The 27,107-nt window shown below is 36.1% G+C and overlaps 1 protein-coding gene across 4 annotated transcripts in view; it reads left to right on the top strand.

Moving 5' to 3' along the window:
• Positions 1-27,107, top strand: part of ACBD6 (acyl-CoA binding domain containing 6) — a 216,185-nt gene that overhangs the window by 70,585 nt on the left and 118,493 nt on the right. For 2 of the 4 annotated variants that reach the window (XM_025877881.2, XM_073900165.1), the window contains 2 exons: positions 2,555-2,637; positions 19,650-19,755. In XM_025877881.2, the coding sequence (XP_025733666.1) occupies positions 2,555-2,637; positions 19,650-19,755 (189 nt within the window). Of the gene's footprint in view, positions 1-2,554; positions 2,638-6,792; positions 6,886-14,121; positions 14,185-19,649; positions 19,756-27,107 lie in introns of all 4 variants that reach the window. The other 2 variants (XM_073900163.1, XM_073900164.1) reach the window with 2 other exon arrangements.

The raw sequence follows: 27,107 nt of genomic DNA on the forward strand, positions 1-27,107 counted from the left end.
CTAAAATATATTAATTAGCCTTCAGAAAAGAACACTTAAGTTTTCTAACATTCTAAGCATACCCTCACCATAGGGCCTTTGTACTAGCTGTTTCCTATATATCAGACAATCTCCCCCAGATATTTGCAAGGCTCACTTTTTTACTTCCTTTATGTCTTTATTCAAATGACCTTCCCTGGGAGGCCCTAAAATTGCAATTATCTTCCCCACATTTTTTCCATAACACTGATCACTTTTTAATATTAGAAAACCTACTTATTTCTCTCTCAGACATTACATGTTTCAGTGTATTAATACAGCAACTTTGCTGTATTTGTTCATTAGTTCTGTCAGTTTCTTGTATGTCTATGTTTGTGTATGTAGAGGGGATCTTTAGGTATAAGATCATGTCATCTGTGAATGGAGATCATTTTACCTCTTCCTTTCCAATTTGCATACCTTTTTTTTTTTTTTTTTTTTTTCCTAATTGCTCTGGCTACTTCCAGTACTGTGTTGAATAGAAGTGTTAGGAGTAGGCATCCTTGCCTTGTTCCTGATCTTCAAAGAAAAGCTTTCAGTTTTTTTACTGTTGAGTATGAGGTTAGCTGTGGGCCTTTCATATTTAGCCTTTATTATGTTGAACTAGTTTCCTTCTATTTCTAGTTTATTGAGTGGGTTTTTTTTTTTTTTATCATGAAAGCGTGTTGAATTTTGTCAAATACTTTTTTCTGTACCAGTTGAGATGATCACATAGTTTTTCTTCATTTTGTTAATGTGGTGTATTCCACTGATCAACTTTCATGTGTTGAACCATACCATCCTTAAGTTCACAGGAATAAATCCCACTTGGTCATGGTATATAATCCTTTTCATGTACTGCTGTACTCAATTTGGTAGTATTTAGTTGAGGATTTTTTCATCAGTATTCCTCAGATATTGTTCTATAGTTTTCTTCTAGTTTCTGTGTCTGCCTTTGGTATCAAGGTAATGCTGACCTCATAAAATGAGGTTAGGCATGTTGCCTCCTCTTCAGTTTTTTGGAAGAGTTTAAGAAGGATTGGTGTTAATTCTTTAAATGTTCGGTAAAATTCTTTGGTGAAGTCTTGTGGTCCTGGACTTTTCTTTGTTGGGAGATTTTAAATGTCTCATTCAATCTCTTTAATGGTTATAGGTCTCTTCAGATTTTTTATTCTTATTCTAAGCATAAGAATTTTATCATGGTAGGTTATATATGTCTAGGAATTTTTGCATTTCTTCTAGGTTATCCAACTTGTTATATAACGTAGGTGTATAATTGTTCATAGTCGTCTCTTAAAATCCTTTTTTAATTCTGTGGTATCAGTTGTAAAGTCTCCTTTTTAATTAATGATTTTAGTCATTTACTGTCATTTGTCTTAATATAGAACAGCTCATTTCTTTTTATCAGAGAATAATATTCTATTGTATAGATGTTCCACAGTTTGTTTATTTGTTCACCTATTGAAGGACATCTTGGTTGCTTCTAGGTTTTGCCAGTTATAAAAACAACAACACTGCTTTAAACATTGATGTTTTGTGGATATGAATTTTCAAGTTTGGGGGATAAATACCTAGAAACAAGATTGCTGGATCATGTATATGTAAGATGATGTTTAGTTTAGTTTTAGAAGAACTGCCAAACCATCTTCCAAAATAGCTGTTCCATGTTGCATTTCCTCCAGCAATGAATGAGAGTTCCTGGTGGTTTCACATTTTTACCAGCATTGGGTGTTATCAGTCTTTTGTATTTAGCCATTCTGAGAGGTGTGTAGTAATATATCATCATTGTTTTAATTTGCACTTCCCTAACAATGTATGATATTGGACATCTTTTCATTTGCTTATTTGCCATCTGTGTATCTTCTTTGGTAAAGTATCTATTCACATCTTTTGCTAATCTTAATTTTCTGCTTTTTGAGAATATTGAGGGTCAGGGCCTATTGAATATTTGATTTTGGAAAGTCTTCCAGTAACAATTTGCTTCTTTTTTCATTTATTTTAGATCATAACCTCCTTTCCTCTCTCTTCCACCTTCTCTCTTTCCTTCTTGCCACCTAAAAATATTTATTTTTATTTTCCATTTATTTATTTATCTAACTTATTTTTCTTTATGGTTGAGTTTGAAGTTTTACTACAGTTTAGTTTTTTTATTTGGAAACTTTAATTTTGCTAACTAGATATGATTTTCATGATCACATTTACATCTGATATTTATAGGTCATATTTCATTTTCATTTTTCTACATTGAGCATCAATATTTTCCACAGTCAACAAAGCTGGCATCTTATAATCAGCTAAGGGAATGGTGGACTTTAAGTGGCTCAAGAGCACAGTAGTGAAATGACCTTGGTTTGCTTGTGGGTACTCATTCCATTAGTCTGATGACCTGAGGGTCATCTTGCCTTTTGGATACCATCTTGAAATTGTTACTAAGGCCTCAGAAAAATGGTGGACCTCAAATCTTTAGTATTACTTAGCAAGGTAGTATTTTGTGACTATTTTAAATACACACTGCCTTAATGCATGTGTCTTTTTTTCACCTTCTTTCCTCCTACAGTCACCAGAGAAGAAAGGAAAAGAAGCAAATACTGGTTTTGGTGGGCCTGTTGTTAGTTCTCTGTATCATGAAGAAATCATCAGGTAATTTCTCTTCTGGTTTTTGATAATAGAGATACATACATCTAAATGTGTGTATACATGTATGTGTGTGTATATATTTTTAATTCTGAAAACTTCCATCTGTGAAGAATTTTTCTTAATATGAAACTAATTTGGTGGTATCTCTAGTAGTATAATAAATAGGAAAGAATTTTTTAGGTGTATTATCTTTGAAATCAATAAGTGTTTGAGTCAGTACCAGTAGTAACTTTTCCCACCACGTAAGTAGTTGGTAGGGCAAGGTTTTGTGTCTCACACAATCTAAAGCTGTGGGGTTTTGTTGTTGGTGTTAGTTTTCCTCAGAATACCTTATTTCTTTGTGTGTGTGAGTGTGTGTGTATTTGTGTTAGGTTTATTCACAATACTGATAAAAATGCCATTATCCTTTTTTTTTTTTTTTTTTAGTATGGCTCCAGTCTGAACTGAAGTATGTAAGGGAAGGTGTTGATTTAGTCCCATGAAGCTTATACAATTTCTAAAAATGTTTATGTTCTTTTTTAGAAAAAAAAGTTTTAAATTTTTTGTTGTCATTGTGAAATTAGCATTATTTCTTTTAAAGATTAAAAATCACGTTGAGTATAAAATGGTACACTAAAGAGAATATTGTGGAGAATTCTCAAAAAATTAAAGAATTAGTATATGATCCAGCAATTCAGCTTCTGGTTTTATATCCAAAAGAATTGAAAACAGGATCTCAGAGACCTATTTGCACACCCGTGTTCATAGCAGCACTATTCATAATAGCAAAGAGGTGGAAGCCACCCAAATGTCCATCGACAGAAGAATGGATAAACAAAATGTGGTATATATACATATAGTAGAATCTTATTCAGACTCAAAAAGGAAGGAAATTCTGACACAGGCTATAGAACATGGATGAACCTTAAGGACATTATGCTAAGTGAAATAAGCCCTTCATAAAAAGATAAATACAGTATGATTCCTCTTATATGGAGATAACAAGAGTAGTCAAATTCATAGAAACAAAAAGTAGAATGGCAGTTGTCAGGAACTGGAGGAAGTGGGAAATGGGGAGTTGTTATTTAATGGGTGTAGAGTTTCAATTTTGCAAGATAAAAATTTCTGGGGATTGGTTGTGCAACAATGTGAATATACTTAACATTACTGAACTGTGCACTTAGAAATGGTTAAGATGGTAAATTTTATGTGGGGATTTTTTTAACCACAATTTTAAAAATTCTTAATGGTCATCTTGTATTATTTAACAAGGATCTTACGTTTTATAGGTTATGTATAAAATTTCTTTGATAATATTTCTTTCAGCACTATGTGAAAATCAGGAAAAGGATTTTGCCCTGCTTTAAAGTCATGTGACACATTCTTCTAAGATTTTTTTGTCTTGGCCTTGTTTTTTTAAGTCATCTAAATTTTAGTCTTATATATTCTGGAACATATTATTAAGATATGAAACAGTAGGAAACATGAATGTGGACCACTGAAAGACTTTTAACTATTACAAACATTAATTTTGCCATTATTAACAGCAAATCAGAAATCACAGCACTTAGTCATTTTCTTATATTCAAGAAATCATTTTGTAATTAAACTGAATTCCATTATAATAAACTAGATCATGATAAAAATTAAACTGAAATGTTGGGTTATTTCAGTAAAGGATCAGATGTGATCCCTATTGTTTCTGAAGTATAAGAATGCAGTTACAACAATGAATATAGGCTATTTGTTAAAGTTTATGTAATCAAATTTTGCTTGTACTTAGGTGAAATATACCTGGTGTTTTATTTTTTCAAGAGGAAGTTGTGCTTTAACTGATGTTAATTGCAGTTTCTTGGCAGAATTAAGTTCAGCTGAGGTGAAAGTGACAGGTTTTAGAGCTTTAGAAATGTTAAATGGTAAACTGAGGTGAAAGGAAAAGTTCTGTAGAACCAATGTTTTTAAAAAGAACACTAAAAAATATTTTGTATTTATTTCCTTACTTACTTTAGAGAGAGGGGGAGAGAGAGCATGAGTAGGAAGGGCAGAAGGAAAGGGAGAGAATCCCAAGCAGATTCCACATGCTCAGCATGGAGCCTGACCGGGACTTGATCTCATGACCCTGAGATCATGACCTGAGCTGAAATCAAGAGTCGGATGCTTAACTGACTGTGCCTCCCAGGAGCCCCTAAAAAAGTATATTGAAGTTCTGTTTTGGGTATTTTAATACATATAGTCTTGTAAATTTTTTTAATTTTTAAAGATCAGGAAAATCAGTATCTAATAAACTCATTTAATAAGGCTTGGGCTCCATTGTTCTGGCAGCTTTCCTGACTAATGTGCATTGTAGGTGATAAGTTAAGGCCCATTTTTGTTTTATTATACATGTGCTTGAGCCAAGAGCCACTGGGGCCAATTCTGAGCCTGTTTTGGTTCGGACCCTTATTTCTACTCTGTCACAGAAAGTGACAATATAATGTCATAGGTACAGATCTCTGTGTTAATATTCTAGAGCCCCGACACCAATTTTTTTAAAGATTTTATTTATTTTAGAGAGGAGGGGAGGGGCAGGAGACGGACAAGCCAACTCCGTGATAAGCGCAGAGCCCAACGTGGGGCTTGATGCGGGGCTGGATCTTACAACCCAGAGATCATGACCTGAGCCGAAATGAGGAGTCGGTTGCTTAACTGACTGAGCCACCCCAGTACCCCCTGACACCGATTTTTCATTATGGAGCTGGTTAATTGTTCTATGGTGTAATAGAGGAGATACAGTGTGAGGCTAATTAAATATAAAATACTATGAAGCCAAACTGCGGGAATTCAAATGTTGGTTCCACCACTTACTAGCTCTGTGACCTTAGACAAGTTACTTTATTTGCAAAATGGGGGTAATTATATTACCTTTCTTATATGACACTTAGGTGGATTATATGAATAGTATGCACAGGCATCCTAGAATAATATCTGGCACAAAATAAGTTACCATGTAACTGTGAACTTTTACTAGTATTGTTATTCAACACAGAACTCCCACAGCAAGGACCCAGAACACAGGGCTTATGTTAGGAGCTAAAATCCCATGTTGGTCTGGTTCTAGAATTAAGTACAGGTTTTTTGCTTTTGCAAGAGAAAATGGAAAATAAGAAAGGAAGAGCCAATACTATTAGAATCTATGTTTGGAACTATAGAAACAAGAGAGTGACAAATCTTTGAACTCACAGACAGTTGCTCTAATCTTAAGAGCAGATGTGTTTCATTTATACTGCAGATGGGCAGAAAAAGCTCTGATTAATAAGCATAGGGCTTTGCAAAGAGTCAAATGCTTCTGCACTACATATACTGACTCAACAAGAAATCACTTTTGGTGACTTGTATGCTTAGAAGGTTTTATCTAGAAGTTGACACATAAACTGAGAAATTAGGGCAAGAATTAAAAATAAATGAAGCATGTACAGTGTCCAATCTACCCTGCAATAAGATTTGGTCTTCCCTGTTATATTTTGTAGTTTGATGCTATGTAATCTATCAGAATTTTATTAATCCCACTTAGACAGGCAGCCATCTGGACCTTCTCTAAGCAAGACCAGACCAGCATACAACTAAGATGATTGATGGGCTCTGGAATTGATTAGTTGTTCTGTGAGACAAATGAACTGTTTTGGCAGAAAATACCAGAGGTCACTGCTGTGGTCAGACACAAAAGCCTGTAGAATTTTAAAGAGATGCTTTCATCATTGACTTACAAAGTTAAAAATTTTTAAACAACATTGGATTTTGAAAATATTTTATAAATATCTTTTGATTGGCTGCTCTTTAGTTCTGATTATAAAGTGGCATAATATAATAAACTACAGTGAAAGTGATTATGCTTTAATTTTGTATTTTTGGTAAAAATATGAACTGGAATGAAAGCGTAAAAGCTTATCCCTTGCACATAAATTGTACTCTAAAATTTTCCTGAAAGAGGTGTAATTGGAGAAAAAGCTACAACATATATTGTTTTATTAAGTGATTTATAAAATCAGATGGTATAAAATTCCATTGTTATTTATTCAAAGCTTCACATTGTTAGACAGCAGTCTGTTTGGACAAATCAATGTAAGACTCCAAAGTTTCAAGAGTATGTGTTATACATATTTTAATTTTAAAATTTGAATATTTGGATTTTTTTGCTTTCAGTCGGCTAAGTCGTTCTGGGACACTGCTGTACCATTGTTACCGCTTTTCTCAGCACCAGAAAGATTATCCTGCTTCCCTACATCTGTTTGGCTGGTAGTAGTGAAATCCTTTCCTGTTGCACTGTGTTGCCCATGATCAACATTGTGTTAACACTTTGGTGATAGGTGATAAATTGGATGACATATGTCTTGTTACATTCTGGTTATTCTTTGAGGACTACACAAGTGTGTATAGGCAAGTGGGCAACTCCCCCTTGAGAATCTGACTGCTCAGAATGAACTTGAGTTATGGATTTATTCAGCCTGTAAAACCTCAGCTGGCATAAATAATTGAGAAAGCAAAGGTTTTTCTGTGGTGCATACCTCAGGGACTCATGGCTCCCTTCCTCCTCTCTACCTCCCTTTCTTATGAAAATGATCCCAGTTGCACTCCTAGATAATAACACACCAAGCAATTAAAAGCCATGGGTGGCTGGAGAGAGGAGAAAAGGTTTAGTTAATGAGCTTTTCCTCTTCCAGTGCCCAGGAGAGCCTTAGGAATGACAAGGCGATTAAAGCGAAGAGATAATTATAGATTATGTGAAAATGGGTCCCTTGGGACAAGCAGGTCTTGCCATAAACAGTAACTGTTGTAAGAGTCTCCTGGCTCTCATATTCACCCTTTTCTTTCGTGCTTTATTTAGCTCCTGTGTGCTCAGTGTCATGATGCCAACCAAGCATATAGGTAGATCCACCTGTTTGTAGATCAACAGCCCTTTCTGAACAAGGGGTCATTCCTCAACAAAAACCATACTCTCCTCTCTCCTTTTTTTCTTTCTTTTTTCTTCCCCACCTTGTTGTCTCTTTTCTGTCTGCCTCTCTAATCTTATCCTTATCATTATGTAGTATCTGAAATGCTAAACACTTAGACTCATTTACAAAGTTTTTAGTGTATGTGTGTGTGTGCACATATAAAGATACATAAAGTTATGGTACACTATCCATTATAATAAAAGGTATATATATTACACATAATATAAATAAATGTTTTCTTCTGTTAAAATGCTTTACAGACGTATTTAAAAGAAGATATTTTAAAAGTGTAGCAAAGATGCTAGAATTGTAAGTCATCTTCTTAACTCTCATTTAATTATTATCAGCTGTTCTCTCAATACTGAAAGCAAGCAATTTTGGTTCATTTCATTGCCTTTCAATTTATGAGAATTTTGCTGATTGCATTGTATATGGTAATAAATGCTTGGTGTTTGTCGAAGTTGGGATTCTGTGTGAAAAAGGCATTATAACATTAATTACATGGTTTTATTTATAAATTTTACCCAGTATAAAATGTTATGTATGTATGTATTAGATAAGTATTTTACCGGTATCTTATGTAAAGTATGTTGTTCCTGGGTCTCTTACGTCACATTGGTCTACTCTCTCTCTCCCCCTCATTCCTAATGTATCAGGAATTCTGTTTCTTCATGTTCCAAAATTATCCAGATTCATCTAGTTTTCATTATCACCACTATCATGCCTTTGGCAATACTGCCACTACTCTTAAACAGTCATCATCTCTTGGCCAGGACAGTACACAATGGATTCCTTCTTCCTTTGCTGTTTCCTCCGGATTTATAACTCATATCATCAGATCACTCTCCTGCTTAAAGCTCTTTAGTGGTTTCTCATAACACTTAGGATAAAATCTAAAATTCTTAGCAGGTCTTACAGGGCCCCTCATCATCTTATCTAATGCCATTTTCCCCTCACCCCCCCTTATTGACGCCGTTCCATCCACATTGGCTTATTTTTATTTCCTTAGAGGTCTAATTAATAGTTGTTAGATGAATTAATTGATAGTGTTATATAAGGGTATATGAGAAAGGACCCAGCATACAACATATGTTGAAATCTTAAGGTAATAATACCAACTAATATTTATTGACCGTAATTATATGCTAGTTACCATACTACATGTGTTATATTATTTCACTTAATCTTCAGAATGATCCTATGAGATGTAGGTATTAATATCCCTATTTTACAGATGAGGAAACTGAGACTCAGAGAGGTGAGGTTACTTGCCCGGGGTCACATGATTAGTACTCTGCTGTTGCTATACTATACTGCTCCTGAGGTGGTTGAGGAATCCTTGTGTTCTGCAACTAGTGAAAGTAATTTCAGTAGTTGTTACTACATGAACATATGCATATCTTCCGTTTAAACTTTTAAATCCCTTTTCCATTTAGTGTTTTTTAAAATTTGCTTTACTGGTAAAATTAGAAACTATAGTCTTTCATTTATCAGTATACTGATGATGATGCTTCTTTTGGATTAATTGAATTTATTGATTTTAGACTTACCTTAATGTTTGAGAATGTAACTCAGCTCTATAGAGCCTGTTAGCCAAGAGATTCTATAAATTTTTCTGATGTGGCCACTGGTTTTCCAGGGATTGATCAAATTGAAATACATTTTTTCATACAGGTATTTAAAGTATCAGAAATTTTCAATCAACTATTTTAGAGTTAAGCAGGTTTTAAGAGGTGAAAATGCATTTTTAGTAACTACTGTCTATAAATCATGGCTAGATAACTTTTCCAGAATAACAAGTTATATACAAGAAGTACTTGGGACATTGATCTTTCGTCATTGCTTCCTTGCAAAAATGTGAGAAAAATACATTAACAGCATATTAACAACATAAATAAGAAATAAAACTTTTTATTTGAGGCTTTTAAGAATTTTTTAGGGGTGCCTGGGTGGCTCAGTCAGTTGAGTGTCTGACTTTGGCTCAGGTCATGATCTCAGGGTCCTGGGATCGAGCCCTGCATCAGGCTCCCTGCTCAGCGGGGAGTTGGCTTCTCCCTTTGCCCTTCCACTCCCCACTCATTTTTCTCTCAAATAAGTAAAATCTTAAAAATTAAATAAATAAATACATTTTCTAGACAAAGAATTAAGTACACTGTATATACAACCTAGTCGAATATAGTTACAATTTGGTGGAGAAGACATTGCCATTACTGCATAACAGGAAGAGGGAAAACTAACTGGTTGAAACCAATTGCAGATATAGTAGCACTCTGAGTGGGAGGATTATGATTCAGTATATATAAATTCTTGCAGTCATTCACCTGTCCATTTGGCACTGTGTATTTTGAACCTACTTTATTTCTTCATTGACTCTAAAACACCCCTGGTTTTAGAATACCGTTATTTAAATACCATTAAGAAAAAAATGCTGCTAATTAATTGTAAGGTGTTACAGATGATAAGATTCATCAGAAATGTTAAAATATGAAAAAATTTGTGTTTTAGAATCAAGGAAATATGGTAACTTAATGAATAATTTCTAAAGGTCTTTTTTGCCATTTAGGATTTCAGGAATTATTTTAAGAACAACACTACAAATAGCAACAACAACAACAACAACAAAAGCACTTTCTTAAGTGCCTTTATCTGAATGCTAGGTTTCTTGAGCATAGTTACTGGCCCAGCATTGTTTGCCTTCTCAAGGGCATATGACCAAGGTATCTCAGAAAAGAGGTACTATTTACAAGATTTTACCTGGAGGATCATAGTATAGATTCTCATTTATGGTCTTTGTAAGATTGAGACTCAAAAACAGTGTTTTACAAGGTGAAATTTAATATCCAAAATTTTAATTAGATATTAATTAAAAGTGGGGATTTTTGATGTGCTAGGTATGACAGCTCTATTTAATTCTTAAGTTAGGAGCTGACTTTACCTATTTCCTTCTCCCAAATAAACCTTACACCAGCTTTGCCAAAAACTTTTGAGTAAGAACAAATTTTTCCTGTTCAGGAGAAAGGCAACTGTAAGCAAAATTAAAATATGCTTGTATATATTTTTTATATTTGTAAGTTAAAACATGCTTTTTAAAAAAAATAGAATATCTTAATTTCTATGTAGACATTTTATCTCAGCTCCTAAAGTATTGATAGTTTAGTCATATCAAAGGTTATATATAGATACATATAAAATAAAGATTATACATTTACATATAAAATATACATAAAGGTATAAAAAATCGGCATTAGACTTTGGGCTTTGTATTTGTCATACAATGATAGAATGTTGGTAATCTAGTCAAAATGAGATCAGTGAGATGACATCATTATTTCCTGACATTGTATTTGGACAGAATAACAAGTCTTTACCTTTCAGATAGACAACTTTTTTTTTAAGATTTATTTATTTATTTTAGAGAGGGGGAGAGAGAGAGCTTGGGAGGGAGAGGCAGAGGAAGAGGGAGAGAATCTTAAGCACAGAGTGTAGAGCCCAACGTGGGGCTCGATCTCACGTCCCTGAGATCATGACCTGAGCTGAAACCAAGAGTTGGATGCGTAACTGACTGCTCCACCCGGGCGCCCCTCAGATTAACAACTTCTGACCATAGATTTGTCAAATAAATTAGGAACTTAAATTCCTGCAAAGAAGTAGTATTCAGCAACAGTACTCCTGAATTTTGTAAGACAGCCAACAGGCTTTCCTTTTAGAAAGACTGGCTCCTAAAGAGCTTCACAGTGTCTTTTCTGTGAATTTATGTTCATTCTTCAGTCTCAAAGATCTAGAAAAAGATACATACTCCAGGGACAGAGTAGCAATAATAGAACTCATTTGAATCTAAGGTGTAAACTAAAATACCAAAGGCTGTATCCTTGTAGTGAGATAAGTGCTTAGGTACCCTGCATACCACCCTCGGTCTAAGTATTGAGGAACCCAGACAGATTGATAGTTAGATGACTGTTTGTGAATATGTAAATAGAAGGTGAACCATTTTCTGAGAGTTGATTTAGCCAAGGTCCTAATTGAGGCCTCTTGGACAAACTGTCTCCCAGTAGAGAGATAGCTCAGAATGCTTTTTTTTTTTTTAAAGATTTTATTTATTTATTTGAGAGAGAGAGAATGAGAGATAGCACGAGAGGGGAGAAGGTCAGAGGGAGAAGCAGACTCCCCGCTGAGCAGGGAGCCCAATGTGGGACTCGATCCCGGGACTCCAGGATCATGACCTGAGCCGAAGGCAGTCGCTTAACCAGCTGAGCCACCCAGGCGCCCCCCCCCCCCTTTTTTTTTCTCAGATTAATTGTTTCTTTTGGTCAGAGTTCATAATTGGCCTCACTGACTTTTCCCCCTACTATGGTTCATTGCTAATCATACCTCCTACTTGAGGATAGTTGCCTTTTCAGGGTATTTTGTTTGTTTTAGATATGCTGAGGTTAGTATCTGAATCAAGTAGCTCTTTGGATCTGTATCTGGTATTCTCTCTAATTTATTTCCCAACACCCTACCATAGCTAGGTCCCTTGAGCACTTCTTTTTGTTGATGCTTTTCCTTTTCTTTCTATTCTCTGGAATATTCTTCTTTCTGTTCTTCAGTAACCCAGCTGGGTGGTCAATTCATTCTTCAAAGCTAGCTCTTCTGTAGTGCTTTTATTTGACCATCCTTAGTTGATTAGCCCACTCCTTATTTTGGGCCTCTACTTTATAGAATATTGGGCTAGTTTGACACTCAAAGCAACTTTTTGCTAGTGTAGTCCCTAAGAGAATTTTGGAAGACTATGTTCTTCTTTAGAATCTTATGATAACATCTAAAATTCTTATTTAAAAGTTTAAGTATATTACAAAGAGCATAATTTCTGGTATTTTATAAATAATGATATTTAAATCTTTTAGATGAATCTAAATACTCTCAATGATAATCCATTTTTTTAAAGATTTTATTTATTTATTTGAGAGAGAGAATGAGAGATAGAGAGCACTAGAGGGAAGAGGGTCAGAGGGAGAAGCAGACTCCCTGATGAGCAGGGAGCCCGATGTGGGACTCGATCCCGGGACTCCAGGATCATGACCTGAGCCGAAGGCAGTCGCTTAACCAACTGAGCCACCCAGGCACCCAATAATCCATTTTTTAAAATACATGATTATACTACCATTGAGAGAAACTGGGAAAATGGTACACAAGATCTCTGTATTATTTCTTATAGTTGTATGTGAATCTTTAGTTGTCTCAAAATAAAAAGTTTAACTAAAATAAAATTCTTATCTTGATTTAAAAATACATGAACAAAGGGTTCCTGGTATAGTCAGTTAAGCATCTGACTCTTGGTTTCTGCTCAGGTTGTGATCCCAGGGTCATGAGATTGAACCTCTTGTCAGTCTTCGCCCAGCACAACGTCTGCTTGAGTTTCTCTCGCCCTCTGCCCCTCCCCCACTCATGGTCTCTAAATAAATAAATCTTTTTTTTTAAAGATTTTATTTATTTATTTGAAAGAGAGAATGAGAGACAGAGAGCACGAGAGGGAAGAGGGTCACAGGGAGAAGCAGACCCCCCGCTGAGCAGGGAGCCCAATGTGGGACTCGATCCCGGGACTCCAGGATCATGACCTGAGCCGAAGGCAGTCGCTTAACCAACTGAGCCACCCAGGCGCCCTAAATAAATAAATCTTAAAAAAAAAATACGTGAACAAGGTCTTTAACAGAAATTTTACATCATTCCTTTTTCTTCTTTTATTCTTCTCCCACACAGTTTTATTTTAAAGTAATATATTTTGTGTAATCTTATCATACAATCATAATTCTCTGTAACAAAAATACATATGTAAGTTGGACTTTTTAAAATTTAATTTTCTATAACCCAAAACTTTATGCATTAAATCTTTTCCCATTTGAGTTATCATTGTAATTATTTCTATACAGCTGATCAACATCCATCATAAATATTGTTAAATAATTATTAAACATAAGTAAAATTTAATTGAAAATGTATCTTAATGAGATGAATGAGGCTTTTAGAAATAGTTTAACAGATGAACATTTTTTTTTATTAAAATGAGACCGAGTAGAGTATCAAGTCTGTTTTGTGTTTTATTTCAGCTCTTCCATCCTCTAACCTTAGCTCTAGAATGTTTCCCAACACCAGTTTTTAATGAGAATTGTCCCTTTATTTGGTACCAAGGAAGGTCTATCTTGGGATAGTCAACCTAGGATTGATTTTTTCCCCCCAAACCTTTCCTAGTATATTAGTTAAACGGAGCATTTCTAAGCAAAAGAGTAACAGATTTAATTAAGAGTCATTTGCTAAGTCTTAGCAAAGTCTTTTTTTTTTATATTTCCTAGAAGTATAGCATAATAAGGAGAGAGGCATATGCCTTTCTGATATAACCTAGGAGGGGAGTGATCAGAACAGAGGAAAATTTGAAAAGGACAATGGTGATGAGATAGTTACCACAGGAGTCTCTCCAGGTAGATCAGTTAAGTAGGAAAAAGATGCATTTATTTACAAGTTGAGCTGAAAGTTGATTCACTTAAAATTTTAATTTTTTTTCTAGCTCAAGTTTTTCATACCTGCATATCCCTTTAAAGGTCTTTGTGTACTTCCACAGAGCACAAAGGTACACATTTCTTAATTTGAGGAATTAATGGCATGTGTTTATATTTGTGTAAGAATTGGCTTACTCTACTTTGTATTTTCCTTCGTTCAGTAAAGAATTTTTCATTGTCTATTTACTGGCATACTATTTTTTTTCTGATTGAGAGTTTAATAAATATATAAATTGAAATATTTATTGCATGTATCTCTCTGAGCTAGTCCCATAAAAGCGTTTTTTTAATTCTACAAAAGAGGTGAAATAGTAGCTAATGGACTCTAGGTGGCTTGCTGTGAAGCTTGTTTGAAATACTCTTTTGATAGGAAAATACAATCTTCATTGAAAGTGGTACAGATAACATTTTTAGGATTATGCAAGGATCTGTTCTTCCTGTGATTGATGAATGACAGCCATACTTAAACACCACTCCTCTCTTCCGTAAGGGTGTGTCCTCATATTTTAAAAGAATTTCAAAGAAAACCAGTGGTTTTTTTTTCCCCTTCAGATATACAATTGTATTTTCTGTCGATTTCAGAAAATTTGGAGTAGAGAGAGAGACTTTCTGTCTTTTGCTAGGGATACTGTGGGATATCTTTGAAGATAGTATCTTGGCCATAACTCTTGCTTATCCATAGAGAATGGATATGGTGATTTTATCACTCAAATTCAGCAAAGAGAGGGAGAGAGATAACTGGCTAAGAATTGTAAGAGAAGGGAAGATAAAGTGAGAAGATGTGAAAGAGCACTGACATTTGTTTAAGCTCTACTGTATTTGGTAATGGTTGAATTCATTTGCACATGTTTTATTTAAGGTAAGTATGGGGGTTATAGAGGGAATGTTTCCTACAGAATGCTGTATTAACAGGGGAATGTAGACAGGAAAAGAGAATTAGATTTGTAAATTGTACATAATCTTGGAGGCAAGAGATGTGGAAAGATGTTGCTCCAGATGTTTCTCCATTTTGGACACTAGGTGGTGACATTGTATGAAGACAGCTTGGTTGCTTGCAGGTACTAGAGTCAATCTTGGAGTGGGGATAACTTAGCAACTAAACCTAAGAGTATCACTTATTTTTCTTTTTTGTCTTAGTCACTTAGCTTTGTGGCACATTTGTGGTGATTTTACTGAATTTCTTTTTTTATATTTAATTTACACTGTATATTGTACCCATAAGCATTTTGTAAGTCCTCTCTGTGCCTGACATATTTAGTGGTGATAAACAACAGATGATGAACTGTTGTTCAGATGAAAAAAATGCCCCTGCCCTCCACAACAAGACAGAAGAGAGACAAATTAAGGAGTCGATCCCATTTACAATTGCACCCAAAACCATAAGATACCTAGGAATAAATCTAACCAAAGAGGCAAAGGGTCTGTACTCAGAAAACTCTAAAATACTCATGAAAGAAATTGAGGAAGACACAAAGAAATGGAAAAGTGTTCCATGCTCATGGATTGGAAGAACAAACATTGTGAAGATGTCAATGCTACCCAGAGCAGTCTACACATTGAATGCAATCCCCACCAAAATACCATCCACTTTTTTCAAAGAAATGGAACAAATAATCCTAAAATTTGTATGGAACCAGAAGAAACCCCAAATAGCCAGAGGAATGTTGAAAAAGAAAAGCAAAGCTGGCGGCATCACAATTCTGGACTTCCAGCTCTATTACAAAGCTGTCATCATCAAGACAGTATGGTACTGGCACAAAAACAGACACATAGATCAATGGAACAGAATAGAGAGCCCAGAAATGGACCCTCAACTCCATGGTCAAGTAATCTTTGACAAAGCAGGAAAGACTGTCCAATGGAAAAAAGACAGTCTCTTCAACAAATGGTGTTGGGATAATTGGACAGCCACATGCAGAAGAATGAAACTGGACCATTTCCTTACACCACACACAAAAATAGACTCCAAATGGTTGAAAGGCCTCAACATGAGACAGGAGTCCATCAAAAGTCCATCAAAAAAGGCAGCAACCTTTTTGACCTCAGCCACAGCAACTTTTTCCTAGAAACATCGCCAAAGGCAAGGGAAGCAAGGGCAAAAATGAACTATCGGGATTTCATCAAGATAAAAAGCTTTTGCACAGCAAAAGAAACAGTCCACAAAACCAAAAGACAACCGATAGAATGGGAGAAAATATTTGCAAATGACATATCAGATAAAGGGCTAGTATCCAAAATCTATAAAGAACTTATCAAACTCAACACCCAAAGAACAAATGATCCAATCAAGAAATGGGCAGAAGACATGAACAGTTTTCCAAAGAAGACATCCAAATGGCCAATAGACACATGAAAAAGTGCTCAACATCGCTCGGCATCAGGGAAATCCACATCAAAACCTCAATGAGATACCACTTCACACCAGTCAGAATGGCTAAAATTAACAAGTCAGGAAACGACAGATGTCGGCGGGGATGTGGAGAAAGGGGAACCCTCCTACACTGCTGGTGGGAATGCAAGCTGGTGCAGCCACTCTGGAAAACAGTATGGAGGTTCCTCAAAAAGTTGAAAATAGAGCTACCATACGATCCAGCAATTGCACTACTAGGTATTTACCACAAAGATACAAATGTAGGGATCCGAAGGGGTACGTGCACCCCAATGTTTATAGCAGCAATGTCCACAATAGCCAAACCGTGGAAAGAGCCAAGATATCATGGATAAAGAAGATGTGGTATGTATACACAATGGAATATTATGCAGCCATCAAAAGGAATGAGATCTTGCCGTTTGCAGCCACGTGGATGGAACTGGAGGGTGTTATGCTGAGTGAAATAAGTCAATCAGAAAGACATGTATTATATGACCTCACTGATATGAGGAATTCTTAATCTCAGGAAACAAACTGAGGGTTGCTGGAGTGGTGGGGGTGGGACGGATGGGGTGTCTGGGTGATAGACATTGGGGAGGGTATGTGCTATGGTGAGTGCTGTGAATTGTGCAAGACTGTTGAATCACAGATCTGTACCTCTGAAACAATTAATGCAATATGTGTTAAAAAAAAAAAAGGAGAAAATAGCAGGAGGGGAAGAATGAAGGGGAGTAAATCAGAGGGGGAGATGAACCGTGAGAGACGATGGACTCTGAAAAACAAACTGAGGGTTCTAGAGGGGAGGGGGTGGGGGGATGGGTTAGCCTGTTGATGGGTATTAAAGAGGGCACGTTCTGCATGGAGCACTGGGTGTTATGCACAAACAATGAATCATGGAACACTACATCAAAAACTAATGATGTAATGTATGGTGATTAACATAACAATAAAAAAATTTAAAGAAAAAAATGCCCCTGCCCTCCAAAACATTCATATGCCCAAATAAAAATAATTTATATAAATGATGCATAATACACATTGAAAATATGAAATATATTAAATAAAAATTTAAGTAAGTTTGTATTGTATTTACTCTTTCACTGGTTAAGGCCTAAGTATACATACACATTTGGGATTCAGGAAGAAAGACCTCATAGATTGAGAAGGGTCCTCCCCATCTATGAATAACCCTTACGCGTTACTAGGTATGGGTAACCCAGACCCAGGGGATCCTTCTTACCTTCCTTTCTGTGCCCCACCACCAATTGTCCATTGTTTTCAAGTTCAAAACAACTGGGGAATAGTGCATTTTTTGTTATAATTCAAAATGATACAGTCCTTTCTCTTGCAGTTAGTTGCTGCCTCTTAAATTAGAGGGGCCTTTCTTACTGGATTGGATGAAAATAAAGGGTCCCTATTATTCCCAAGTCAGAATTTTTAATACACTTTCACAGAAACAGTGTTTTTTGTGAGAGTTAGGTATATAGCTAAAGTGATATTACATACAGCCTTAATTTTAAAAGTCATACTTGTCCATTCTCAGACTTCTCTGTTTTCTTTCAGAGTAAGTGATCTGGAAGAGCATTTTCTCCTCCGCAAAATGGACCTTTTCATATTCCTTTTAAACCTGTTTCTTCTTGGAGGTCTACCTCATTTTTTCCAGCTGAGCTCTGTACTCTTATAGGCCTTTTTAAAGATCCATCTTTACTTTATGTTAATCATATATTGATTTTTCTCATCCCAACTGTACTCTACATGTATTGAATATAAAGTTTCTTGTTTATCCTACGTCATCAACAGAATCTTGCCCAGTGTCTTGCATGTGTAGGTGCTCAATTAAATACATCACGTGCATAAGGAAAGCTTAGATGGTTAATGCCAAAATGGGGTGTTTTAAGTTAATTACCTCTGAGTGAAAATAGCTTTTTATAAGGTATAAGGTATTTAAATTGGCTTTTAAGATAGAAGGACTCCTAAGGCCAATAGCTTTCATTTCTGATGAATGGAAGCTATGGCCCGGCAGGTTATAAAACATACTAGTATAATTGCATTCTTTTATGCCTGTCCAGAAAATGTAGTCCACATATAGAAGTTTCTTTGATAATATTCCAAATTACTGATCTTTTTGGGAATTACTGATTTTTTGAGACTCTTCATTGAAGCTCCCATACTCCCACATACATGCAACGCACTCAGAAAAATGCACACACATTTACACAATTCTGTATACTATTTTTGAGAACTCATAGACCTCATGTTAAGAACTTCTGCATTAGATTCTAGAATAGACTAGCTGACTAGTCAAGTTGTGGCTTGATATGATAGAAAAATGTACTATATACAAAATCAGTTGATCTGAGTGAGTTCCAGCTCTTGTTCTACCTGTGATAAATGTGATGCCATTTGACAGGTCATATAATCTCTCTTTACCTGTTTCTTTGTGAAGTTGTTGGAAAAGCGTGAATGAATGTAGTCCACCAATATACTTAGAATACTGTGCTGGGTATAATATGCTTCCCAGTTTTTGTTCCTGGTCTTTGTTTCTAATATTTCATGAAAGATTTCTGAATTTTGTGATGCTCTGTCTTTCCCTTAAGAAAATTGCTTTCTGTATTTAAGAAAATTACATTAGTGTATATGTGTATGTATGTATATATGTGTGTACACACACACACACACACACACACACACACACACACACACTATTTTAAACTTGGGTAGCAATCAACTTACTATGTTACCCTGTAAGACAAGCAGTAAGCTGTGCCCTGATCTTTTGAGACCTCTGTATTGACAATAGCAAATAACCTCGTTATTGCAGTGCTGCTATTGAGAATTCTGAGTCAGGACATCTGTGCCTGTCAGTGTGTAAAAGGAACTGGGGAGAGGAAGAGGGCTGAGAAGATCAACTCAAGGTGTTATGTCAGTGTACTAGTGAAACTTAAAGCAGGTGAAGCTTTTCCCTATTATAGTTGCTAAGAACTTTAGTCTTTAGAGATTGGATATATTATGTCTTACGGAAAATCCATTATTGTTCATGTAAGATGCTTTATGAAAACAAATTCCATTGATGTTTGTTAGCAGTAAACAGATTGTGTTAAAAATATGTAACTTTTATGCATTATCTATAGTAAGACAAACACTTTTTATTTTTACTCTAATTAGGGAAGAAGACAAAAACATATTTGATTACTGCAGGGAAAACAACATTGACCATGTAACCAAAGTCATCAAATCGAAAAATGTGGATGTGAATATGAAAGATGAAGAGGTATGGAAGACATGCCTTGTTAATTATTTTCTTATGCTTTGTTATTCTGCCCCAGTGCTTTTTTTCAAAATGGCCTATGAACTACAGCTCAAAGTATAGTATGGTTAAGATTGTATCAGAATATCTATATGAGATAGTGTTACCCAGTTAAGATACTTTCTATGTATGTATCCATCCATCTGTTGATTTTGTGTAAGTTACTAGCTGAAACTTGCTGCAGTGGAATAACTTCTGTTTCTTCACAATAAAGGGAGAGACTGTTAACCTAATAAGTGAAATCTATAGGTAATATAAAAATATTTATAAATAGTTTGTGTCTTCTTTCATTATACTTTAAACATGTATATTGTCCTTTGCTCAGTAAATATATTTCTAGAAAACAATGTGTCAGAATTTTGATAAATCCATTCTTTTTCTTTTTTTTAAGATAGGAAGAGAGAGAGATGGGGTGAGGGTGGGAGGGGCAGAGGGGGAGACTCTCAAGCAAGCTCCACACGCAGCACGGAGCCTGATGTGGGGCTAGATCTCACAACCCTGAGGTCATGACCTGAGCTGAAATTAAGAGTTGTCCCAACTGAGCCACCCAGGCTCCCTGGTAAATCCATTCATTTAAACGTGGGCCTGCTATGTAAAGGGATTCTATACTAAATTATTTTGTAAAATATATTACTTTTTATTTTATTTGTTTTGTGAATAAAACTGTTCACATTTTGAGCTTAAACTGTCCCTGAATTAATAGTTGTTAAATAGGGAGCAAAATTTACTATTCAGTTTTACTCATTTTACTCATTCTTTGATAATGCAGTGAAAGATGATCCAAATGACTGAAAGGTGGCAGTTGTTAGGAAGAAGACATGCAGTGATCATAGATAATGTGTGGAGTAGATAAATAATCAGTGTACATACTGATAGCTCTTTATACAGGTTAGCCCTTAATATTATCTGATTGTTAGCTAGTGTCTTTCCTGTAGTACATTGTCAATGACATCTGGAAAGACTATAATTCTGTAGTATAGGGGGACCAGTAATAGTGTTTGTTCTCCCCTAAGTAATGAAACAAACAGCTAAGAAAGATGTAGCTAGAGAAGAGTAGAAGCCAGATTGGGAAATAATAAAACCAGGTATTTTGATCCAACTAGCGTGTTTTTTGCCTTTCAGGATTAGAATACATTTTTTTTCCCTAGTAAATCAGGTGTTACTGCTTCCCTTGATTTTATTGTTGTTTTTTATTTTTGTACTTGGGAGTTAAGATTTTTATAAAATTAATACACGTAGGTAGTTCAACAAAAATCAGTACTATAAGTCTTCTAACAAAAAAGTATTCCCTTACCTGTACCCTTCTCATATTGATTCTAGCTCCCTTGAGGCAAAAACTTTCAGTTCTTCTCATTGTTTCTTTTGCAATTTACCTGCATATTTCTTTTTTTTTTTTTTAGATTTTATTTATTTATTTGACAGAGAGACACAGCGAGAGAGAGGGAACACAAGCAGGGGGAGTGGGAGAGGGAGAAGCAGGCTTCCCGGGGAGCAGGGAGCCCATTGCGGTGCTCCATCCCAGGACCCCGGGACCATGACCTGAGCCGAAGGCAGACGCTTAACAGCTGAGCGATCCAGGCGCCCCCTACCTGCATATTTCTAAATAACATATATGTATCTCTTGATTTTTCAACTTTAGCCATTATTGATTTTCTTTTCTGCTATATTAGGATTTAGCTGTTTTACTCATACTCCCCTCTCCTCTTCCCACCCTCCTAACAGTTATGTCACACCATTTGGTTTCATTTTCTGATTGAATCTCTACAGAATCAATGTTAAAATATCATTATTATTTTATAATTAATTATAGTATAGGTGTAGAGTAATTATATTATTATTTCTATGTAAATTATACTCACTTCTGAGCTTTAGATGGTACTGGGTGTCCTAGTCAGTTTTTGCTGTTAGCCACATTTCAGTGGTTAATAACTACATTTATTTCTTGCTCATATTTCAAAAGGGTTTGCATCAGTCCGGCTCTGCTATGTTAGCTAGCCTTGTTTGGGCTCAGTTCATCTCAATTTCATGTATCTTCTCATTCTCATTCTGAGATCTCAGTGGATAGACACTGTCTGGGGCAGAACTAAGGGCAGACTGAATCAGACCCCACAAATACATTTAAAGCTTTTGCTTAGATGTAGCATGTGTCAACATCTACTCACATTCCTTTGGTCAAAACAAGTCACGAGACCAAACTCCAGGTCTGGATGGTAGGAAACCTTTTCTGACAACAGGGAAGCAATGCACAGGTGGGAAGGAAATGAATAATTATATAATTATGAATAATATAATCTACATGCCATGGTACAACATTCTGTTTTTCTGAAGGCTAATCATTGCTTTTTTTTGTTTGTTTTCATGTTATATCTTCTATGTTTCTATCATTAATTCTTTCCTCAAATTGCCCAGCAGAGATCTTCTGTGTGCAGACACACACATCAGGTCATCAATCCTGTACTGAGTGATGTCCCTTCTGGAGCTCTCCTTTCTTTTTCTCTAATCTCACCTGGGTGCCCTCTGGGCCTGTTGTGTAGATGTCATCCTGGGATTACGCTTTACCGCTGTCTTGGGAATTCCCTTCCCTTCTCTCCCTGTTTTCTGGATCCCAGGTCTTTTATTATTTATTTCCTTGTTTAGATGAAGTGTCTCCTCCAGGAGCTTCCTTTTTTATTTATTTCCCAGTTTTGATGGAGCATTTCCTCTAGTAGCTTCCTGAGAAAGGTAAATGTTTTGAGATCTTCCGTGTTGAGAATGTCTCAGTTAAGAGTTTTGGGCATATTCCATATGCTCAATAAATATTTGATGAACTAATGAATGATTAAATGAATGAATAAGTAGGAGCAGTATATTATAGGGTTGCCTGGGTGGCACAGTTGGTTGAGTGTCTGACTCTTGGTTTCAGGTCAGGTCGTGATCTTGGGGTCATGAGATCAAGCCCCATGTTGGGCTCCATGCTTAGTGCAGAGTCTGCTTGAAATTCTCTCTCTCCCTTTCCCTGCTCCTCCCACTTGTGCGTGCCCTCTCTTTCTCTTGCTCTCCGATATAAATAAATAAATCTTTAAAAAGAAAAAGAGAACCAGTATATTATAATTGTGGTGAGCTAGACTACATAGGTTCACTGTCACTTCCTAGCTATATGACCTTTGTCAAGTTTATTCTGTGTCTGTTTCCTTATGTATAAAATGGAGATTATCATAGTACTGTGTCAGCATTGTTTTGAGGATTAAATCAGTTAATATATATAAAGCACTTAAATGATACCTGATGCACACATAACAAGCACTCAATAAATTTTAGCTATCTTGATTATTTTTAATGAATAATATGAATGAAAAGTAATAATATAATGAAGAAATGAATGAAGATCACTTAACTTTTTTTTTTAAGATTTCACTCATCCATTTATTTTAGAGAAAGAGAGAGTACGTGTGTGTGCAGGGAGAGGGGCAGTGGGGGAGGGAGAGGGATAGGCAAACTCCTCACTGGGAGCCCAGTGTGGGGCTCAATCCCACAACCCCAAGATCGTGACCCCAGCTGAAACCAAGAGTCAGACGCCCAACTGATTAAGCTACCCAGGCGCCCTGACTATTTTTTTAAAGGCTTAATTTTTTTTTAGAGAAGTTTTAGGTTTACAATAAAATAAAATGCAGAGACTTCCCATATACTCCCTGTCCCCTGCATGTGTCTAGCCAACCCCATTATTAACATCACTCACCAGAATTGTACATTTTTTGCCAAGGATGAACCTACATTGATACATCACAATCACCCAAAGTCCGTAGTTTACCTTAGGGTTGACTCTGGGTGTGGGTTTGGACAAATATATAATGATATCTATCCATCATTTTAATATCATACAGAATATTTTCACTGCCCTTAAAATTCTATGTGCTCTGCCTGGTTATACTCCCTGCCCTGCTCCAACCATTGATCTTTTTATTATCTTTTTATTAGCATGGTATATTTTCCCCCAAACATTTACTTTTACTGTATATGTGTGATTATATTTAAAGTGGGTTTCTTATAGACACAGTATAATGGGGTCATGTTTTTGATCTACTGAGACAATCTGTCTTTTAACTGGTGTATTTAGACGATTGACATTCAAAGTAATTTTGATATAGTTGGATTAGTGTCTATCATTTTTGTTACTGTTTTCTATTTGTTACACTCATTCTTTGTTCCTATTTTTATCTTCTCTTTTTCTACTTTTTGTGGTTTTAATTGAGGATTTAATTGATTCCATTTTCTCTCCTTTCTTAGCTTATCAGTTAGGCCTCTTTTTTTTTTTTTAACCTTTTTTTAGTGGTTGCTCTGGAGTTTGCAATATACATTTACAACTAATCCAGGTCTGTTATCATGATAACATGATACCATTTCATGGATAGTGTATCTTATAATAAGATAATAATAATAAAATAATCTTAATTTATCCCTCTAGTCCCTTGTATCATTGCTGTCACTCATTTCACTTATATGTAAGCATATATATATGTATATGTATATATAAGCATACATAATTGAGCACAATGTTGCTGGTATTTTGAACAAACTGTTATCTGTTAGATCAGTGAAAAATAAGAAAAAAGTTTTTATTTTGCCTTCACTTATTCCTTCTTCTCTGTTCTTCTTTTCTTTATGTAGATCCAAGTTTCTGACTGTATTATTTTCCTTCTCTCTAGAGAACTTTTAATATTTTTTGCAAGGTCTACTGGCAACAAATTCCCTCAATTTTTGTTTGTCTGAGAAAGTCTTTATTTCTCCTTTATTTCTGAAAGAGAATTTCTCAGGGTACATAATTGTAGGTTGGTGTTTTTTTCAAAACTACTCTCTTGCTTTCATGGTTTCATTTTTTTTTTTTTTAAGATTTTATTTATTTAGAGTGCAAGTGTGGGGGAGGGGTAGAGGGAGAGGGAGATGGTCAGCAGACTCCACACTGAGCGCATGGAGCCCTACGGAGGGCTCATTCTCACCACGCTAGATCATGACCTGAGCTGAAATCAAGAGTCGGACGCTCAACTGACTGAGCCATCCAGGCGCCCCTCTTGCACGGTTTCTGAGGAGAAGTCAGATGTAATTCTTATCTTTGTTCCTCTATAAGTAAGATTTTTTTTCTCCAGTTTCTTTCAAGATTTTTCTTTGTCTTTGACTTTCTGTAGTTTGAAAAGAATATGGCTAGGTGTAGTGTGTGTGTGTTTTGGTGTTTATCTTGCTTGGTGTTTTCTGAGCTTCCTGGATCTGTGGCTTCATGTATAGCATTAATTTGGGGAAATCCAGTCATTGTTTCACATACTTCTTCTGTACCTTCTGGTTCTTCTGTTTCTGGTGTCCCCATTATGCATATGTCACACCTTTTGTTTTCCCACAGTTCTTGGATATTCTTTTCTGGTTTTTTTCAGTCTTTGTTCTCTTTGATTTTCAGTTTTCATGGATTCTATTAGGTATCTCCTCTAGCTCAAAGATTATTTCCTTAGTCATATCCAGGCCACTAATAAGCCCATCAAAGGCATTATTTGTTATTAGCACCACACTCTAACCAACTGAGCTAACTGGCCACTCTTCAAAGGCATTATTTGTTTCTATACAGGTTTTTTTTTTTTTCAATCTCTAGCATTTCTTTTTGGTTTTCCTTAGAATTTCTATGTCTTTGCTTACATGGTCCATCTGTTCTTACACACTGTCAATTTTATCTCTTAGAGGCTTTGGCATATTAATCATAGTTGTTACAAATTCTTGGCCTGATGATGGCAATGTTCTTGCCATATTTGGATCTGATAATTGCTCTTTCTCTTCAGATTGTGTTTTTTATCCTTTGGTGTACCTTGTAATTTTTACTAGTAGCTACACATCATATACTGGGTAAAAGGAACTGCTATGAATAGTTCTTTAGTAATGTGGTGGTGAGGTGTGGAAGAGGGGAAGGGCTCTATGGTCCTATGATTAGGTTGCAGTGTCAGTCTATGCCTCTGGTCTGTGAATCTCACAAGTGGTTCTGTCTTTTTTCCTCCCTGTTTAGGTGGAACAGGATGGCTAGAGTGGGCTGGAGTTGGGTATTTCCCTTTCCCCAGGTCAGTTGGCTCTGATAATACCCTAGCAGGTTAGGCACTGGTTAACTAGTTTTCCTCAAAGGCAGGCCTTATTAATAACAGAGTACTCTGATTTATTTCAAAAAGATTCATTTCCCGCTCCAGAATTAGGAGGGGATTTTTCTCTGATAGTTACTTTGGGAGCCTGGCCAAACTCCTGGAGGTAAATCTCACAGTGTCGGGTAGCCTCCCCACCATGGAGTAGATTCCCCTGGAGTTTTTACTCTTAGAGTTGTTCACACTGAGCTTTCAGCAGTTTGTCAGTTTTGTCAGTTGTAGTATGGTTTTTCTGCCTGGCAGTTCCTGGGGTGGTTTTCACTTATGAAGCTCTGCTTCAGAAAGTTGAGTTCACCTGTCCGCCTCTCTAGTCTTGGGGGCAGTGGTTTGCCCTGTGTCCTCCCCTCTCTCTCTCTCTCTCTTTTTTTTTTTTTTTCAAAAATTTTATTTATTTGAGAGAGTTCACAAGCGAGAGAGAGAGTGAGCATGAGTTGGGGGAAGGGGCAGGGGGAGAAGCAGGCTTCTCCCCTTCCCTGCTGAGCAGGGAGCCTGATGCAGGACTGGAACCCAGGACCCCTGGGATCATGACCTGACCCGAAGGCAGATGCTTAACCTGCTGAGCCACCCAGGCACCCCTGTGTCTTCCCCTCTCTTATGGATCCAACAAGAAGAGTTGATTTTTCAACCTGTTCAGCATTTTGCTTGTGTTAGGAAGGAGTGGCAACTTCCAAGCCCCTTATATATGGAATTGGAAACTGGAAGTCCACTTAACTTTTCAAGGTCACTTTCCCCCTGGAACGTATTGTGCATGTACTAGATGTTCCCTATTAGAATTTTCCATCTTTCAAATAATAATACTTTATATGGTGTGTGTTTTAGTTTACAGAGTACTTTCACTTATTATCTTCCCAACAACACTATAAGATAGATGCTATCCTCATTTTACAGACAGGAACTAATTCAGAGATATACATATCACTACTCAAATACATATAAGTGCTAAGAAATGCAGGTTTGAGAGAGTGTTCTTTTTGCCACAGGATTTAAGAAGGATATGTGATTTCCAATTGGCCCTGCTAGTGTTATTCTCTGATTTTCAACAATTTCCTTTATTTTTTTTTAAGATTTTATTTATTAATTTGACAGAGAGAGACACAGTGAGAGGAGGGAACACAAGCAGGGGGAGTGGGAGAGGGAGAAGCAGGCTTCTCGCGGAGCAGGGAGCCCAAAGTG

This window comes from Callorhinus ursinus, unplaced genomic scaffold (assembly GCF_003265705.2).
Source record: "Callorhinus ursinus isolate GAN/ISIS: 27379988/994484 unplaced genomic scaffold, GSC_fseal_2.0 scaffold13, whole genome shotgun sequence".
Classification (NCBI taxonomy): domain Eukaryota; kingdom Metazoa; phylum Chordata; class Mammalia; order Carnivora; family Otariidae; genus Callorhinus; species Callorhinus ursinus.